The sequence below is a fragment of the Camelus dromedarius genome, chromosome 31, assembly GCF_036321535.1.
Source record: "Camelus dromedarius isolate mCamDro1 chromosome 31, mCamDro1.pat, whole genome shotgun sequence".
NCBI lineage: Eukaryota > Metazoa > Chordata > Mammalia > Artiodactyla > Camelidae > Camelus > Camelus dromedarius.
Window position 1 is genome coordinate 17,072,198 of NC_087466.1, and position 19,926 is coordinate 17,092,123.

General features: G+C 48.8%; 1 protein-coding gene and 1 long non-coding RNA gene across 4 annotated transcripts in view; one reads left to right on the plus strand and one right to left on the minus strand.

Annotated features, from left to right (window-relative positions):
* LOC135319746 (uncharacterized) overlaps window positions 1-19,926 on the plus strand; it is a 35,051-nt gene that overhangs the window by 9,921 nt on the left and 5,204 nt on the right. The gene's annotated exons all lie outside the window — the stretch shown is intronic.
* ACAD10 (acyl-CoA dehydrogenase family member 10) overlaps window positions 7,059-19,926 on the minus strand; it is a 35,984-nt gene continuing 23,116 nt past the window's right edge. Inside the window, exons 13-22 of one of the 3 annotated variants that reach the window (XR_004133615.2) lie at window positions 17,464-17,864; window positions 14,175-14,315; window positions 13,571-13,708; window positions 13,360-13,450; window positions 12,331-12,489; window positions 11,319-11,491; window positions 9,505-9,648; window positions 9,314-9,403; window positions 8,448-8,525; window positions 7,797-7,848 (exon numbers count right to left, since the gene is read on the minus strand). Coding sequence is in view for 2 of the 3 variants with exons in the window: in XM_010995849.3 (XP_010994151.1) it covers window positions 7,708-7,848; window positions 8,448-8,525; window positions 9,505-9,648; window positions 11,319-11,491; window positions 12,331-12,489; window positions 13,360-13,450; window positions 13,571-13,708; window positions 14,175-14,315; window positions 17,464-17,864 (1,466 nt within the window). In the remaining variant the exon portion in view is untranslated. Of the gene's footprint in view, window positions 7,849-8,447; window positions 8,526-9,313; window positions 9,404-9,504; window positions 9,649-11,318; window positions 11,492-12,330; window positions 12,490-13,359; window positions 13,451-13,570; window positions 13,709-14,174; window positions 14,316-17,463; window positions 17,865-19,926 lie in introns of all 3 variants that reach the window. The other 2 variants (XM_010995849.3, XM_064481210.1) reach the window with 2 other exon arrangements.

Consider the following 19,926-nt stretch of genomic DNA (forward strand, 5'->3'; position numbering starts at 1 on the left):
CCCCGGCGGAGCTGCCCCTCGGGCCCCTGCTGCCAGTGCGCGCTCCCGGGGAGCGGATCCCCGACGTGGCACGCCGCGGGTGTAGACCTCGCGAATTCAGCGCGCACTGGCTGAATCCCTACTGTGTGCCTGAGCCTCTAAATGTGTACAGGCCTGAACCGGAGCGACCCTGACCCCGACTTCCGGGGCCTTACACTGTAGTGGAAGAGAATGACCTTAAAATAATTTCAGAGAGTGATAAGGGACGTGAAGAAAATGAATAAGGTGAAGAGGTGGTTAAGACAGAGGGCACTGCTTTTAAATTCCGAGGCCAGGAAATGACACGTGAGACCTGAATTGTCAAGGTTTGTGCCTAAGGGAGAGCTTTGCAGGGGGAAGGAACAAGCAAGGGAACTTGAGATGGGACCCCGAGATGGGACCCCCTGGCTTGTGTATAGAAAGGGAAAGACTGGAGGCCAGCTAACAAAAGGGGAGAGAGTTGGGGGCTGAGGTGAGACGTGAGCAGGGCCAGAGCTGGAAGGATCTTAGAGATGAGGCGTTTGGCACAGCAGAGTGACTTTCTTGTTTTCATCTTAAACTCATTGGTTTCTCATTCTGTGGAGAATGGACTACAGGAGGGCAGGGGTGGAAGTAAGGATCTTGCAAAGTACTTTATTCCACAGACATCCTGGGCATGGGGGACAGGGGGGAGGAATGAGAGAACATTGGATAGGAAGGCAGATGAATACTGGGTCAAATGTGTGCATTTCAGTCAGACAAGTATCAGCAAAAGCCCAAGAAGGAGAGACGTGGCAGGAGTTGCTGAGCTGGGCAGAAATAAGTCTTTTGATAGCAGAGAAGCAGAGGAAAGGGGCTCACCTAGGTAGCGAGTGCCTAGGGAGCTAGCTGTCTGAGGCTCCAGCCTTTGGAGCTGAAGCCAAAGAGGTTTACCAAGGCCCAAGTATGAAGTACCAGGCAAAAATGTGTTGATCCAAGGTCTGAAGGAGGCCAGCAGAGAGAGTGTGTTTTGCTTTGCTTTGAAGAACTAATATGATGTCGGAAGGATATCGTAATAGTTAACAGAGCTGCTAAAATAGATATGCCACAAAATTCTGGTGGCTAAACACAAAAAAGTCCCTGCCCCGGGGGAAGGTACAGCTCAGTGGTAGAGTAAGTGCCTCCCATGCACAAGGTCCTGGGTTCAATCCCCACTACCTTAAACAAACAAATAAACCTAATGACCTCCTCCCCCCAAAAAAACAAAAAATTAAAACAAAACAAAACGAAAGTCCCTGCGCATGTGAGTCTCATACGGGCATTCCCCTCCAGGCAGGAACTCAGGGACGCGGGCTGTTTTCTTTGTGTGACTCTGAGGTCAAAACCTAATTCCCACAGTCACCCTAGGGCCCAGCACCATTCCAGACAGCTGGAAGAGAAAAAAATCATCAAGGATGGCACAGGGGAGGTTTTTATAAGCTGAGCCTGTTTCATTGACTAGAATTCAGTCACGTGGCCATTCCTCCATATACAGGAGTCTTGGAAACAGGCTCTGTGCCCAGGAAAAAGAGGAGTAGGTTTGGAGATCAGCTGCAGAGATAAGACTGCAGTGTGAGTCTCCATCTCTTCTCCGAGTGCAGCATCCAGCCCCCACTTCCCCTTCTGCAAGTCGTCTTGCGTTTTTCCACCTAGTAATGTGTGTGACAGATCTTCTGTAACAGCACCCAAGGAAAGTGCTCTTGGGTGGACATTTAGGTTGTTTCCAATCTTTTGTCATTACAAACAATGCTGCAATGTATATCCTTGAGAAATTCATAGAAAGGAAACTATTAAGTCAGAGGATTTGTACAGTTTAAATGTAGCTATTGCTATATTATCCTCCATAGAGATTTGATCAGTTTATGCCTCGACCCCTGTCATGTCTGAGTTTCCTCACGCCTTTTACAAATTTATCATTTTTTTTTAAAGCTTTCCTAATCTGGTAGCTGCAAAATAGCATTAATTTGCATTTCTCTTCTCAGGAGTGAGCTTGAGTGTCTTTGCCTATGTGGAGTCATGTGTTCTCCCTCTGCTACAAACTGTCCATGTCCCTTGCTCATTTTTCTATTGGAATCATTGGTTTCTTTAAAATTGATTTGTAGGCACTTACGTATATCAAAGCAATTAACCTTAGTCTATCAGATGTGGTGTAAATACCTTGTCAGTTCTCATTTATCTTTTTACTTAGTCTATGCCTTGTTTTTTTGTTTTGTTTTGTTTTAGAGGGTTTTTTGGTTTTTGGTTTTGGGGTTTTTTTTTTTTTTTTTTTTGCCAATCTTTTCTTTTATGCCTTCAGGCTTTTATGTCATGTCTAGAAAGCCTTTTCCACTCTAAGATTATTTTTAAACTTTCTTCTGTATTTTTCCAGTACTTTTTTTCAACTTTATTGAGATGGAATTGACATGTAACATTGTGTAAGTTTAGGTATACAGCATGTTGATTTGATACATAATGCAAAATAATTACCACCCTAGCATTAACTAATACCTCTATCATGTCAAATAACTACCATTTCTTTTTTGTGGTGAGAACATTTCAGATCTACTCTCTTAGCCACTTTCAAGTTTATAACACAAACACAGTTTTGTAATTATAATCACTGTGATGTACATTAGATCTCCAGAATCTATTCAGATTATAACTGGAAATTTGCACCCTTGGACCAGTATCTCCATTTTCCCCACCCCCAGGGTCTGGTAGCCACCATTCTACTCTGTTTCTATGCGTTTGCCTTTTTTAGATTCTACATATAACCAAGATCATACAGTATTTGTTATTCTGTCTCTGACTTATCTCACTTAGCATAAAATCTTCAGGGTCCATCCATGTTGTTAAAAATGGCAGGATTTTTTTTTCTCCTTGTTGAATTGTATTCTGTTTGTGTGTGTGTGTGTGTGCTCACGCCACATCTTTATCCATTCATCTGTTGGCAGACATGTTGTATCTGTGTCTTGGCTACTGTGAATGGTGCTGCAATGAACATGAGAGTGCAAATATCTCTTTGGGATTGTTATTTTAGTTTCTTTGGAATTTCTTTGGACTCAGAAGTGGGATGGATGAATCATAAAGTAGTCCTCCATACTGTTTTCTATAGTAACTGTACCAATTTACATTCCCACCAATAGTATGTTAGGGTTGTCTTTTCTCTACATCCTCCGCAGCACTTGTTGTCTTTGACTTTTTGATGAGAGTCATTCTAACAGGTGTAAGGCGACATCTCGTGGTGTTGATTTGCATTTCCCTGATGCTTAGTGACTCCAGTCTCTTTTCGTGTACCTTTGGCCATTTCTTGTCTTCTTTGGAAAAATGTCTACTCAGTTCCTCTGCCCGTTTTTTAGTTGGGTTATTTGTTTTATAAGTTCTTTCTATATTTTGGATATTAACCCTTTATCAGTTATATGATTTGCGAGTATCTTCCTTCTGTAGGTTGCCTTTTCATTTTGTTGATTGTTTTGCTGTGCAAAAGCTTTTTAGTTTGATGTCATCCCACTCACTGATTTTGGTGCTTGTGCCTTTCGTGTCATGTCCAAAAAAATCATTGCCAAGACCAATGTCAAGGAAATTTTTTCCTATTTTAGGAGTTTCATGGTTTCAGGTCTTATTTTTAAGTCTTTATTCCAGTTGATTCAAGTTAATTTTTGTGAACTATAAAAGATAGGGCCCAATTTCATTCTTCTACATGTGATTATCCAGTTTTCCCAACACCATTTATTGAATGTTTATTTTCTAGTACTTTTATTGCTCACATTTTACACTCTAAAGTTTGGTTCTTTTATTAATTTTGGTGTAAGGAAAGATGTAGAGATCCAATTCTTTTTTTTTTTTTTTAGATGTTACTCAGAGTTCCTAACACCATTTATTCAATAATTAATCTTTTCCCCGCCCATATGAAAAGCCATCTTGTATACTAAATGCCTTTAAGTAGTTGAGTATTTCTGAGCTATACTCTGTTTCATGGATCTGTCTGTCTCCCAGTTTCCATGGGAGGCTATGCGCCTAACTTCTAAAAGCGCCAGTTAGCAAACCCAGGTAAGTTTCATGAGGACCAGCGCCTTCCACCCTCCCTGCTTTTTGTGGATCTAGCAGGGAATTGCCTGTGTAAACCCCACCATTGCCCCTCCCTGCCCTCTGTGCAAATGGAAGTTGAGGTCAGTTCGTGTCAGGCCCTCTTTCCTACTGCAATAGCATGGTAACTGATTAATATCTGTCCTTAACACTTTAGTGTCTGTGTTTATCTGTGACAGTTGTTTATCACTGTGTTCTCTATCTAATGCTGACATGATAGAGAATTCCCTGAAGCCACTTCTCTGTTCAGCCACCTTGATTATCCTTCTGCTCTGAGGCTCACATACATCGGGGAGGTTGACGGAGGGAAGAGATCTGTAGCCATGTGGCACCATGGAGGGCAGTATAAATACCTATCCGGATGTCTCAGAGATGTTCAACTAATGCTTCAGCCCTGGGCTTGCCCTGGGTTTCCCTGTGACTGCAGAGAGGCAAGCTGCCATACCGCCCTGGCATCCCCAGAGCATCCCTGGGGACTCTGAAGCCCTGGGTGGTGACAGACAGGGACTGTCTCTTAGAAAACACTGGGAAACTCTACAATGGGAATGTTGGTGGAGAACACTGGAGCCTGGTCTTTCAACATCACTCCCAGTGATGTCCCAGAAGGGCCCCACCCAGGCAGGTTGCCCAGAATCCAGTCCCTCTTATAGCCTCTATAGGATTATTCTGGAACTATCTGACAGTATCTGAAATCAGGGCTTGGGGAAGCACAGCCATTGTGGATGCCAAGACTGTAAGTCACTGCAGGAAACAAGAGGAGGAGGGAAAATGGGAAGGAAGGGATGGGATCCCCGCCAGAGTTGGCATCCCTGATGGAACCCTGAGGACCTGGGACTGTCATGGGACCTCTAGGGAGGGCTCTACCCTATGGGAATATAGCCCCCTGATGCTTTCCAGGAGATGAGCAGGGGAATGTGTGTTCGACTGCTTCAGGATAGAATGTTGCTGTGAGAAAAAAAAATTGTTAGTATGTTATGATCACACTTTATTCCCTTTCCTAAGACAAGCTAATAATAAGGCATGCCCAGCCATAAAGGGATGGTGGCAAGATGTTAAGTGTTCCCTGAATAAAACTGGTCAGGCATGATCATCACCAAGCCAAGCTTGTTAACGCCCAAGCGTGTACCCACAACCACACACTGACTCCCAGTCCAGAGACACAGTGATGGGCCATCACCACATGAGTTACCACATTTGGCCAACCAGAAATGCCAGCTATTTGCTGAAGGTGGAAAAAAAATCAGATTAGGATCAGGTTAAATTTCCTTTATTCTTTGCTCACATCTTGCTAAGGCCCTGCCCTCCCATCCCCCTACTTTTCCTTCTCTTTTCTTTCTTTTAAAATTTTAAATTTTAATTTTGTGAGTGGTTTCATTTTGTGGGTGGAGTTCTCTGCAATGTTGGGGAACTCTGACCAGCTCTGATCCTCCTTTATTCCTTCTTCATCCTAGTGATCTTTGGAGAGCAGAAGGAGCTTTTAAAAATTCAAATCAAAGTATGTCACAGTGCTACCAAAACTTGCCATTTTGGCACATTTAGAATCAACACCAAATTCCTGACCAAGGTCCCTGAGGCCTCACGTGACCCAACACCTCCCACATCCTACTCTCTCTGCCCTGCACCCCAGACACACTGGGCTAGCCCCAGGGCCTCTGCACCTGCTCCTCCTTCTGAAGCACCCTTGCCCATTCTTGTCATGCACATCTGGCTTAAATGCCTCTTCTGGAACAAGTCCCCACTCCTGAGTCCCCAGCACCCCACCCCCAGCAGTACCTATCACAGCACCCACCACAGCACCTACATGGTCTCAGTCACTCACCGCCATCCCCTACTTGAGACATGGGCCCCTTGATAATGGCAGCTTGACCTGTTTGTTTTCCTGCACATCGCCCCAAGCCTAGACGAGTGCCAGGCCCAGAGCCGGGTGCAGCAGACAGCGGTGAGTGGAATTATTTCACAGCTTGGGAGACCCTGGATGCGGGACTGCTGGAGGCTACATCTCCGACTTGCATTCTTCAGGCAGTGGTCACTGTCCTGCCCCAGTGCCTCCCCGCTTCACAGTGGAGTATCTGAGGGAGATGTGAGGTTGCCCCACAGCACGGCTTCTATTTTCATCCCTGTAGCTGCACTACAGAACAAGCAAGGTTAACTTCAGAGGCCACATGATGCATTGGGCTACCAGCCAAAGCATCTCCTTTTTCAAAACAAACTCCTTCCTAAGGCTCGAAGCAGGAACTCAGGCTGCTAGAACTCTGCCAGAGTTTGCAAAAGATTGTTTACCAATGTGGCTGGTGTTGTGATAGCAATTTAACTTTACCTTTCTTGAGCAACAGGCAGTGGAGGATGGTGTGCCTCCCCAGATCACTGAGGCAAGAATATCTGGGGAGCCCTTTCACAAACCCCGCAGGACTCCCCAGCACCCTGAAGGGCCATGGCCCTGGCCGCAGCAGCCAGGCACCCTCTCTGGTAAAGCAGTTCCCTTGAGGGGGTCAAGTCTGCAGTGCAGCAGACGAGGGGAGAACAGTCCCTGCCCATCTGGTCTGACCTGAAATGGGCAGCTGTTGGCCACATCATCACAAATGATGAGATTAGCAGACTAGGTCCTAACAGCAGGTGGCTTATCTCTGCCTGTTGCCTGGGCTCATGGGGCACCCACGTCTTGAAGAGCTCAGACCTCGAGTTAGTGAGCATTTCTCCTTTCTCCGAGAGGATGCTGCTCTCTGATTTATAATGGCACACTGCCCACCACCTCCCCTGCCCCCAAACATTCTAATCATAGAGCAGATGGAGGCGTGACCCTTACACCGTAAAGCCGTGGTCCTTTGCTGACTTTTACATGAGCCACCAGCAAGGCGGCCGGTTCAGGACCTACAGGGGTCACGGCGTCTGTGCCCACCACGCACACAGGTGGGCCATGCACTGGGCAGAATCCCAAGTAAACTCACATACGAGGAGGCAACTGATGTACTGAGACAGACTGGCAGAAGCATGAGCCTTTATTCTCCATTCCTTGTGTACGACATAGAACATTCACAAAGCCTGTGAGGTGCATTTTCTTGTTCTTTTGTGTTTCCAAAGCCCCTTTCCAAAATAACATCTCAGTGTTCTGTGTTTTGGACATTCAAAGGAAGAAAATCAGACGGCAGTGGCTTCATGATTTTGGTTTCCTTCTTTCTTCCCCGGAGCGCTCCCACCCTGGGTCTGTAGGCTGCAGCTATCAGCTGGGGGTTCGGGGGATGGGAAGGCACAGAGCAGGAGTCCCCCATATTTGGGAGCAAATACAGGCACACCGCCCCAGCAGGGTTCATAGTATTTGTCTAGATTCCCACAGTCTTCATGCACCAGAGCCAGAGAGAATGGGGGCCTGGGCTAAATTTTCCAGGCTCTGTACCAAAACCCACTCAGCTCTTGGCTAATCCCCCTCCTACTTGCCTAAAACAGGCTTCTCGCTGAAATGGTTTTTCCACAGGGACCCAACAAGGTTGAGTTCACAGTGATGGTTCCAGAACAGAGCTTCTGGGCAGGGTGCAAGAATCACACATACCAGGCCTTTCAAAGTGCATCTTTAAAGTTTTGGGAAGCCCAGGCCCAGCAGCAGGGACATTCAGGCTCCTGTAGTCTGCAGGTCTAAACGCGGTGCTTCAACTCCATCTTGGCCACTGCCGCCCGGTGAACCTCATCAGGGCCGTCGGCAAAGCGCAGCGCTCGGGCCCAGGCCGAAAACTGAGCCAGTGGGTAGTCATTGCTCAGCCCTGCTGCTCCGAAGGCCTGGCAGACACAGATGGGAGGGAAGGAAGCCCTGAGTGAGCCCTCGTCCCCGAGAGCCCCAGGAACGAGTGCTTGCTCCTAAGATCTCAGAACAGCTCACGACACCCACCTTCCTGGGGATCTCCTTTGACACCTGCGTAGCAGCCGTGTTTTGGAAGACTTTCAGGTGGGGCTGCTATTATTGTCCCAAGGATGCCAGACTCCCCAGGTCTGCTATGCTAGGTGACGTCTGCCATCAGGAAATCCCTATGTCAGGGCCAGATGTTGAGATTTGGGAAGGATTATCCCTGTGTGGTTAGGAGGCTGGGCCTGGTGTTCTAAGGTCCTAGGTTCCCAAAACTCTGAGCTCAGCTCCTTACAAGCTGAGTGACCTTGGACAGGTCACTTCACTTTTCTGTGCCTCTGTTTCCACGTGTTCAAAATGAGGCAGGAATACGACCTCTCATAGGGTTGTTCTGAGGAAGAAAAGGAAAGTCACGTGGGTGGTGAGTGTGCAACAAAGGGCGGCTGTTATGTTACAGGAGGTTGGCAGCTGAAAGAGGGAGTTTCGCAACTATAGTAAATATTCAGACGAACAGTGGTCCACCATCTGTGCTCACCTGAATGGCACGATCAATCACTCGGTAGGCCATGGATGGGGCCACCATTTTAATCATGGCAATATCCAAAGCTGCGGCCTGCAAGGAAGAGGAGATGTGGTGGTTAGAAGGGCACAGCAGAGGGCAGAATGCCTGGAAGAACAATCAGTTTCATAGGGAGGAGTGGAAGTCATAGCTCAGAAGAGAAACCTGAGGTCCCGCTGGGCCACAAGCTCCATGAGGCAGCCCTGCCTGGTGGGTGTACAATACTGAGGGGCATGGAGGGGGCAGTGGTGTGGCTAGGAGGGTGACTCAGGATGTTGTAGGGTGTGAGTGGTTGTCTGGTCTTCCCAGGTGACGGGGAGCATCTCCTGCACACAGAAGGCAGAGTGGGAAGTGGCTTGTGCTTCATTCAGGGTCACAGCCAGCTCTGTTTCCAACCAGACAGTGGACCAAGGCCAGCCAGGACTCTGGGGAACTGAGGGACAAGGATCTGTCCTGGGTGCAGGCATCCAAGTGCAGTCCCTGAGAGCCCTCATGCCTGGCACTAGAGTGCCAGAGAGCCAGGAACTTGAGCCTGGGTCACCCCCATTACTAAGGCCTCTCCGCTAAGGGGTGGAGGCCCCAGGGAGAGCTGGAGGAGGCAGGGGACAGCGTGGCATCATGTCTGGCCATTAGGGGCACTCAGAAAGGAATAATGTCACACTCGAAAGTAAAGCCTCTCTTTTGGCTAATTCCCTTGCTTACTCTTAGTTTGCCTGATGCCTGGAAGTCCAGGTGTGGCTGTAGCTGAGGCTGGGGTCGTGTGGCCTTGTCAGGCCTGCTGTCTTGGACCCAGATATTCACTGAGGCAGTAAAACAGAAAGTTCAGTCCTCTTTTATTATACCTTTTCTGTTTTGAAAAGCTGCCCAAGTAGTTCCAAGGAGAGTTGAAGCAGTTATTTACGTCAAGGAGCCAAGTGCTTTCTCTGTGGTCCCTGAATGGGGGAGGGAAGAGTCCGCATCTAGAGATTCCAGGGATGGCGTCCCTCACCGCAACCTCGGGACCTGTCATCTCTCAGGCTCCCCGACCTCCTACCTTACTTCCCGCCACGTCCATGAGGTGGGCAGCTTTCAGCACCAGCAGCCGGGCCTGCTCAATCTCCACGCGGGACTGGGCAATGTCTGCCAGGAGCGTGCCCTGCTCTACCAGGGGCTTCCCGAAGGCCACGCGGGACTTCACCTGCAGACACAGGAGACTCGGGAGGGAGGCACAGGCTGTGCCCTGCAGGGGAGGTGGGTGGGAGCACGGGGAGGGCAGGAGAGGAGGGGGCAGAAGCGGCACTGTGCAGCTCATCCGCCGCTTTGCCAGCTCTCCAGCCCCAGGAAGCCTCCAGGGAGGAGAGCCAGATGCAGACAGTGCTCTCCGTGGGCACCGCGGAGCTAGTCAACCTGGTGGCTGCACAAATTACTTCCAGAGACCCCTTTACTCCAGCCATTCCGTCCCCTTCCGGGTCAGCCTGGCTGCCAGGCAGGAACAGTTCTTACATGATCTGAGCCTCCTGTGGCTCAGAGTGACTCTGGGAATTAGGCAGCACCTAGGCATGCCTCATTCAAGTTCGGGAGGGCGTCCTCCATGGGGCCTCCTTCATGCCCTGGGACACCTGGGGAGCACAGTCCGGTGCCAGAGCCCCCTTGTGGGCAAGTGTTACAGCAAGGGGGATCCTCGAGTCTTCAATGCCACAAGCAATCAGAGAAGGTTATAAGGAATTCTTTTTTCCCTTTTTTCCCCTTTTAAACCGAAAACAGTCATTACACAAATAAAATGTCTCATGTCAGAAAAAGTTTACATTTTTCAGACCAAAGAAAGAAGAAAAGACAAACCCCTTGGCACCCCATCATCTAGTCCCTTCCACTAACTATCTGGTGAATGCCCTTCTAGACTTTCTGTATGCAGAAAACATCATGTGCAGTATTTACAAAAAATGGAGCCATACTCGATATAATGCTTTGTAGCCTCCCTTTCCCCCCATTTAAGAACATCTCTGTGTTAAGAAACAGATTTCTATAGCATCATTTTGGAATGTCATTGCATGCCCAAACCAGGATTCTCTGACCAGTCTCTGTTAGCCTTATAGTTGTTCCCAATATATTATAATCACTGCTGTGGTAAACCTCCTATAGTAAAATCTGATTACTCCCTTGTGACCAAGTCCTGTGAGGGGAATGGCCATGTCAGTGCTATGCACCTTCTAAGACTCGTGACATGCACGGTCACACTGCTCTTCAGGTTGGGGCTGGAGTACTTGCACCTGAGCACTTAGGATTTTTCAAAGGAAAAAACTAGTTGGTTTGCTTGGTAATCCAAACATACTGGACCACCTCTGTTCTTTGTAGAGTGTCTTGTGAAGTACTTGTTTGGTCTCAATGGTTTGCTTCATCTTCCTGATAGCGATACCACTGATTTGAACTACTGTTCCCAGCAAGAGTGTTCTTTTGTGTGGGCTTCCAGCCTCTGAGGGGTCATACCGGAGCAGAATTGTGTAGGGGAAGGAGGGTGGTACAGGGCTGCGGGCTGGTACTCCTGGTATCTGATTTTTAAAGATGACCTGGTAGCAGGAGTGGCCCTCAGCAGCCCGTGACCCTGTGGGCTTTGGAACCTTGCCCTCAGCTGGCCGCCACAGAGCCTACTTCTCCTTCTGGTCACCTCAACAGAGTGAGGCCGAGTCTCTACATTTCAGACTTTAGCGCAGTAGCAGATGCAAAGCAGAGACAGGGACACAGCTTCTTGTAAGGAACGTCACCTTGAGTCACCTGCTAAGTCTGCCCTCAGAAAACGTCAGAATTTGATGTCTGACAGGAAAATAGATGGGTGGTTCTGGATGGGAGCAGGGCTCCAGGGGAAGCACTCACTCGGGCCTTCATGAGCGCCAGCGCCTGCTCCGAGTACCCAATCAGCCGCATGCAGTGGTGGATCCTGCCCGGGCCCAGTCGGCCCTGGGCGATCTCAAAGCCCCGGCCGGGGCCCAAGACCATGTTCTCCTTGGGCACGCGCACCTGCTCGAACAGGACTTCACCATGGCCACCTGAAAAGACCCAAACGGTTCCCCTGAGTCATCTGCCTACCCATTTTCCTTGGACGTGTTTATCCCTTGCCTCGGACAGGTCATCTGCAGCAACATTCCTGCCCCTTTTCTAGCTTCTAACTGGGACGTGGCTGAAGGGAGAGGGAGGGCAGGAAGGAACCTATTAAAGGTGGAAAGTGAATCACTGGTCTACAATATCAAATGGATAGTTTGCTGTTTGTTTTGTAAAACATGACTCTACCTTAAGCTGAAACTCCCTAGCGGTGTGTGACTTTAACAATGTAGTGACGCTATGGAAACACTGAAGCCAAATGAGAACAGCAGCAGCAGAAGGAGCTCCTGTGAGAGGACCTCCAGGCCTGGAGGTCAGTTGTCCACACTGGGGTCTAAAAGAGAAGGTCTGGAGGGGAGGGTATAGCTCAGTGGTAGAGCGCATGCTTAGCTTACACAAGGTCCTGGGTTCAATTCTCCTCTAAAAATAAATAAGTAAACCTAGTTACCTCCCCCCTAAAATAAATAAATAAATAAAATAAAAGAGAAAGTCGAGGGAGCACTTCCTGCCTCCTGCCTCTGTCCTGTGTGGCCTCCTTACCTCACAGAATCCTGTTTATCTTATAAGTTTAGAAGAGAGAAAAAAAAAAGGATAAAAGTGTGTCTGCAATTTGCCTGCATGGATGATACTCATGTATGCAGCTAAAATGTAGGAGCACCTGGCCCTCCAAACGTCATCATCCCCTTCGAGGTGTTACTTCCTGAGCTGGAGCAAGGGCTGCCCAAAGCCTTCTGCCCACGCCCTGACCCAGACCCACAGAGAGGTGAGCTGCTCCCAGGGGGCTAACCTGGTGCGTCCTCCAGCCCATACATGGTCAGAGGCCGGATGATTTTTATCCCCGGGGTATCCATGGGAACCAAGAGCATAGACTGCTGCTGATGGCGTGGGGCATGTGGGTCTGTTTTTCCCATAAACACACAGAGTTGGCAGCGAGGATCCAGGATGCCTGCCAGGAAGGGAGAGAGACAGACCCCATCATCTGACACCAGGGCCATCAGAACTTACAGGCACAGTCCTAGCCCAGGAGAGCCGAAGCCGGCAAGCAGACAGAGCCCTTGAAGACATCACGTGATCAGGAGAGCACCTGCAGGCTCCTGACCAGCGATAAGAGCAACTGGGTTTCGTCCCAGTGAGAAAGGAATCCAACATCAAACAAGCAATTTTTTTTTCTTTAAAGCACATCATCAAGTTGAAAATATAATTTAGAGACAAGAGACTAGAAACCGCTACTTTATCACAGGCAGTGAGAACACAGTGGCTTCGGGCACAGGTGTCAGAATTAGGCCAACCCTGAACTCTGGGTTCCCTGCTCGCGAGTGGGGAGCTAGAACCTTAGAAAATGACTCAAGTCACTTCTCCAGCCTCATCTCCTTTTCTGTAAAATGGGGATAGTAACAGATACATTCCAGAGAAGGGTGGGGACTCAGTAGGTGAGGAGGGCCCTGCAGCGGTCACGCCAGGATGATCGCTAGCCCTCTGCTGCAGCACACCTGGTCTCACAGAGGGAGGACGCCACCGAGGAAGTGACTTTCTGCCTTCCCTTAGGGAAATGCCCATGGCAGGAAGAAGAGAGAGGGGAGTCAATGAGACTCCTGGAACTGCCACCCGTGTGGTCACCTGATGACTCATGCAGAACCTCTGGTTCTCCCAGGGTTTGCCGCCTTTTCTGGGAGCACAGAGATAGAATCTCCTTTGCATCACCTGCTAATGAAGCTACTCTCTTCCAGAGTTTCTGAGACAACAGCAGGGGAGAGAAGACAAGCTTATCACTACAGAGCCATGTGTGTAAGTGAAAAATGAGTTTCAGGCCAAATACCTGTGATCCACCACTTGTGACCGTTTATGACATAGAAACCATCCTCCTCTCGGATGGAAGACTCAATGTTGGTGGCATCTGAGGAGGCAACCTGAGTGACAATACATTCTGATTAGAGCTGGTGAGAGTCCAGTGCAGCAGAGACTAGATGGGGTCGGTGAGGGTCTGGTCTGATGAGGAGCGCCTGTGGGTGGTGGCCCAAGCCAGGTACCTGGGGCTCAGTCATAGCAAAACAGGAGCGGGCCTTTCCCTCCAGCAACGGAATCAGCCAGCGGGCCTTCTGCTCCTCGGTGCCGTATCGCACCAGCAGCTCCATGTTCCCTGTGTCTGGAGCAGAACAGTTAAAGATCTGAAAAGGAGAGAAAACATAAGGGTGACTCCTATGTCCATATTCAAAACTTAAGACCCCTCAGAAGCATGGACTGGGGCTCCTTCCAAGTCACAGGCCCTCTGAACCCACACAAGAGTCCTTCCTCTCCCCAGGGAAAGGCACAGACCCACAACAGTTTGAATGCAGTAGCTCAGAGCCCCCTGGGGGAGAGAAAGCAGACCGGAGCTGGGCTGCCGCCCCACAGCAGCCGGCCGGGCTGTGCTCACACAGCTCCCACCTTCCCGGGAAGACACCCACCCCGAGCTGCTCTCTTGCTCTGGCTCCAGCCACCTGGCCGTAGTGTCCTCCCTCATGAGAAGAAGTCTGAGTCTGCATCAGTGTTCCTGAAGCCAGTGCAAATTGGAGGGAACCGGGTCAACCTGGGAGGGTGGCTGTGGAGGATGTGGAGGACGAGGATACCCTCCTGAGCTGAGGAAGAAAGTACCTCGGGAGCGTACAGAGACATGCCCATGAGTTCACACAAATGTGCGTACTCCACGTTGGTCAGTCCTGCTCCGTATTTTTTCTCGGGATCGGCCTCCACAGGTAGGAAAAGGTTCCAAAGTCCTTCAGCCCTGGCTTTCTCCTGTCACGGGGAAAAAGAAGTCAGGGATCCACAGTGGGTGATTTCATTTTATTTTGGCCCTTGGGAAATAATGAGGTAGTCCGAACCATCAGGCTGGACATAAACCCTGCAGATCTGTGAGAGGAGAACAGAAGGGGACCTCAGGATGGCCAAGTCCTAACAGTGACAGCAGCAATCAGGTCACTTCCCTGGTGTCCATGTCCCAGACACCCCACATACCCCGCGGTACCCCGTGGTACATCACTGTTAGCTTCGCTACTGTTGTAACAACACAGCTTAGAACTCACTCCATGAGCACATGAGAGTGAAGGGTCCCTTACTGCACCTGATGGGAGCCGGCCCAGGACATCTGGTGGCAGCCGCAGCTGCTTCGATGAGATAAGAAAGGAAAGCCCCTGAACCAGCTTCCTTTATGAGGCACAGCTTCGTTCCTGGGAGAATAACCCTGGATTTCTGATTGTAGCTCCTGGCTGGGAAAGTAGGAAGTCTAGCCCGGAGGTCAGGAGCCCAGGCCCTGAGTCAGTCGGCTTGGTTCAGACCCAGCCCCACCACACTTGCTGGGAGACCTTTGGCAAGATACTCAATCCCCACAAGGCAGTTTCCTCTTCTGTGAAATGGGAGTGACTACGCGTCCTACCAGGCAGGACTGCTGAGTGTAGCAGTACAAATGGACTGCGACTAACAGGAAAAGGAACCTCATGAGAAGGTTATCAGGAGCTCAGATTAGAGAATGAGGCTTGGAAATGGACAGGAACCCGGGCAGCTCAGAGGATGGCGACGGGACAGGCTCCTCCGCAGTCGTGCTGTGCGGTGAGTGACTGCCAGCTGCTTTCCGTCCTGAAACACTGATTACTCTCTCAGTTCCAGGAAGGGACAGCCCAGCTGGCCTAGCTTGGCTCACATGCCCACTTCGTGGCCAGGGGGCTGGGCTGCACCTTGACTGACAGCTCTGCCAGACTGTATTCAAAGTGGGAGGGGAGGCCCCCAGATAAAAGTGGGGTGCTGCTACCCAAAGAAAGGGAAAGAGACACTAGGCAGCCAACCTCACTGGGTGGCTGGGAAGATTAAAAGAGGTGATACATAGAATATAAAGTGTCCAACACAGAAGCTGGCGGGCTGCACTAGGTACTGGTGATTATGGGTACAATCATCATCGCTTCTTCTCACTTGGAGGGCACCTGCTGGCTGCTTTCTACAGTATATGCAGAAGGCCTGGTCTCTATGACACGTATTTCTAGAAATAGCGCACATACTCGTCTTCTTGTTGTGTTAAGCTAAGTAGCTCACAGTGCAATGACCAAGGAGAAGGACAAATTAATATTAACAAACAAAGCAGGAAGGGAAGGGAAAAGAAAGAAGCAAGGGTGTTCGGAGAGGAAGAGTGAGGAGATGGATGTAGTCATCTCCTTGTGCGAGGGAGGAAAACCCACAGAATTTGAGCCCGGGAGATCTGGATTTGAGTCCAGGTGCTACTGTTTCTAGCTGTGTCCCCAGAAATATTCGATTCCTTATCTTTAAATCAGGGTTAAGAATGCTAACCTCACAGGATCTGTGAGATGCAGTGTAAGCACCGAATACTTCTCATTTATGGGTGGTGATAACACTTTGGAGAAAAGCCATGAGCCACAGTTTCAGCACCCTACCCCAAATCGTAGCTGTCATTATGATTCCCATTCAGGTGTGACTGGAAGCAGAACGTTCCCTAATCTAGCTTTTTCCTAGGCATTCTAAAACGAATCTAAAACAAGTCTGGAGGTGTTCGCAGCATGACTGTCTGCTTTTCTGATGCTTCTGTGCACTCGATTGGTACATCAGATGGGTGAGGATTAAGTGTGCAGGCCAGCAGGTGGGGGATAGGGCATTCCCCGCATTCACGATGGGAGCAGAGATTGGTAAGCACCTTTCTGATGAAAATTTGGCAGTATGTATGAAAACTGGAAATGGTCTCATTTTTGGACCAATATTTTTCCTTCGAAGAATTTATACGTTCGAGACAGTAAATATACAGAGAGGTATGTAAGAGCATTTGATGCACCTTGCTTGCACAGGACCCAAACCCCATCTTATTCTGGGGGACACCCCCACCTCAGACTTGGCGTCCTGAGGAAGCGTCCCATGGAGACCTCCTGGCTGATGCTCTCCCTCAGCCGGCCTTCGCTCGGCTTCTGCTGTCTTCTGAAGCTAGCTCTTCAGCCTCCCTGACCATGTCAGGAGCTAGCTAAAGTCCTTTGCTGCTTCAGTGACCCAGAGTGGCCTAGACTGAGTCACCCACAGTGACCTTCAGCCGAGGGGAGGATAGACAAACATGGTGCCCCACACTTTGGTCCCCTCAGGGGTCCGTCTCCAGGCACTGATGTGGGAAGGTGATAAATCATGGTATTACATAAGCAAGTGGGCTTTCAAATGTAGCCACAGAAATAATAATAATAATAATAATATATTATGTAATAGAAAAAAGGAGCTGGGAGCCTAATAAACCAAGTTGTTGACAGTGATTATCTCAGAGGGCAGAGAATTTCACAGAACTCTTTCTGTGCCATGAACTCTTTTCATTTTTGAACTTTGGTGATTTTGCAATAGGTGTGTAACTAGGGAAAAAGAGATAATGCTATTTTTTTTTGAAGTAGCTGATGGTTGCATCATAGGCAGAGTATGTGCCCCTGAAGATGTCAAATAGCTTAAAACTAACACAAGCCCAGAATAATCCTGACAGAGAAGAGCAGTATTTCTGTCATCACCTTAAGTGGTGTCACTGTGTGTCAGCAGAATAAACAAGTTTACAGTTGACAAGGCCCTTCAGCTTTGATGTTATGGATCCATTAAAGAGAGACTGTATTAAATGATGTATTTTATATCCTACTGTTTCCAATTCAATATGCATAAAATGAGCCCACTGCCCCAAGGTTATAAACCCCACTCCTCGGCCTGGGCCGAGCTATTGGGTGCAGATACGGTCACAAGGAGAGAATGATGAAGGGAAGCTGAGTTATCTGCAGCTGGCTCTTCCTGACGATGCCAGGGGCAGAGACACTTCAACTCAGCCCTCCCAACTCTTCACTGCCTGGGGAGGGAACGGATGTGGCTGGTGGACGGGCTGAGGTTGGCTTGTGCTAACCAGGTCTCCCCACCGCTCGAAAGGCCGCTTTACCTTGAGATCTTCAACCAGTGGGGAAGGGGTCCACCTCTTGGCCGAGGCCTGGTGACTCCGCAGCTCTGGCTCAGCGGGGTACACGTGTCTCTCCATAAAGTGCTTCAGCCGCTGATACAGCTCCCTGACTGGTGGGGAAAGGCCTTCTGGAGAGATGACCAGCACCCCCCTGGTGGCATGAGCTGGGGAAGAGTCTGTCGAGGTGACATAACTCCTCATGCCTGGGGGCCTCAGCAGGGACTGCGGCCTGGCCCACGTGTGATGGGACCTTGTTAACAGTTTGGTGGCCGGCATCTCTTTGAAAACCCGGAACCCTTCTTTGACTGCGAAATCCCATGCGAGATTAGACATAAATTCAGTCAGCTTTCCACTCTGTTCTGCGGTCGCCGAGCTTGCCTGCCCTAAGCAGAAGCAACGAAAAGTGGTGAGTACCCCCAAACAGCCCTTAACAGTAACTCTAACACACGACACTACTGTTGTCATGGCAGCAGCCAGCACCGCCTGCTGAGAACCTGCCACGCTCCAGGCTCCGTGCTAAGTGCTTGACATGTTTAATACAACTCACTGAATTCCTGAATCTGTTTTAATCCCCACTTTACAGATAAGGATCTGGGTCTTAGGGAGGAGATGTGCCCAAGCTTACACTAGTGGGCTGGGAGCCAGAAGTTGAACTCAGACGGCCTGCTCCCTGCTCTTTATCGCTTCTTTTCCTCAAGAAACTAAATTAAATCAGGAATTCCCCAAATCACAAATTCGTTGTCACCAGTGGGCTATAGGAAGCCCTGCCATGAAATTGATAATAACAGTGTCACAAGGGATTGAATTAATGGCTAGTTTCTGGGCACCATTATGTCTAGATCAACACCATCATCAGCACTGCCAGCACTCACTCCAGTCGTGCTGTTTTTTTTTTTATTTAATACAAGCACCAAGATTCTTTTTTAGAGGAATTTTGAAAAAAAAATTTAATTAAGGTGTAGTATATATACACTCTCTTTATAGAGTGCACAATTCTGTGTGTTTGGTCAGGCAGATAGATACAGGATGAGTATTCTGATCCGCCCCAAATTTCCGTGGTGTTCCTTTGTACCCTTTCCCCATGCCCCCGAGGGGCAGCAGTCATCTCTGTCCCTGTGGTTTGTCTTTTCCCCAGTGTCACGTAAGTACATACATCATAGTTGTTTCAGTGTGGCTTCTTTCACTCAGTGTATCTGGGATCCATCCCTGGGTCTCCTTGTCCTGTGAATATTGCCTCTTTGTGGTGGGCTTCTTCACAGCCGGCCTTTCTGGATGCTTTTTACCATTTCCATCTTCTAAAGAGACTGTTTTCCTCCGCCGCTATGTATCGATAAATGGATCTTTGCGGAGGCCTGTTTTACTTCTGGCTCCTGCCATGGTCAAGTGCTAGTTCTCAAAAGAACCATTTGCATGCAGCTTTGGTGTTAAAGGTATTACACTATTCCTGGCCAGGAAGCTAAGATGTCCCATTGTACTAGCAAACCCACTGCTGGGCTCTTTCTTTAAATTTTTCATTTTGGAAAATTTCAAAGATACAACTAGAGAGGAGGAGACAATGAAGCTGCAGGTTCCTATCGCTCAGCTCCAGCAGTCACCAGTGAAGAGCCAGCCTTGTTTCATTCTCTGCCATCCCCACCCCCGCTGCCCTGGATTTCTCTGAAGTAAATCCCCCAGACCACCTCATTTCATCTCTAAATATTTCATTTATGTCTAAAAACAAAGGCAATAATACCATTATCACACTTAAAAAAACAAATAACTGCGACTCCTTAATACATCAACTCTCCATTCAGAATTCAGATTTCATTGGCTGTCTCATAAAAAAAAAGTTTTTTCAGATACTTTCTTTTTTCAAACAAGGATCGAAATAAGGTCCAAACGCTGTTTTTGGCTGATGTAACTTTTAAGTCCCTTCCAATCGATAGATTCCTTTTTCATCTTCTTTTCCTCTTTTTTCTTGGTTGAAGAAACTGAACTGTTTCCCAGAATCAGGGTTTTTGTGCGTGACTGTGCCTCAGTGATGCTGTTTATCGTGTTCCTCTGAACTCTCTGTCTCCTCTAAGTTGGTGGCTGGCTCCAGAGGCCCCGTCAGATCCAGGCTGGACTCTTGGGGGAAGCCTCAGGAGGTATGTAACATCCGGCTGTCTGTCTCTTGGTGATGTTATCACCATTAATACTTGTTTTACTGATCCATTAAAGTATTAGGGGCAGCAAATTGGTGACACACCAATTCTATCATTGTGTCCCAGGATGCTTCTCTAGAGAGAAGCTTTCCTGCGTCAACTGCTTGGTTAGCCTGACATATAATTTGTATAGGAAAGACAGGATAAATGCTGGGCTCTTCTCCTTTTATTTAGCAGTTTCCAGAATAAGGGGTTGCCTCCCTGGCAGCCTCTGAAGTCACCAATGAGACTCTACCTCTTTGTTTGAAGATCACTCTTTACT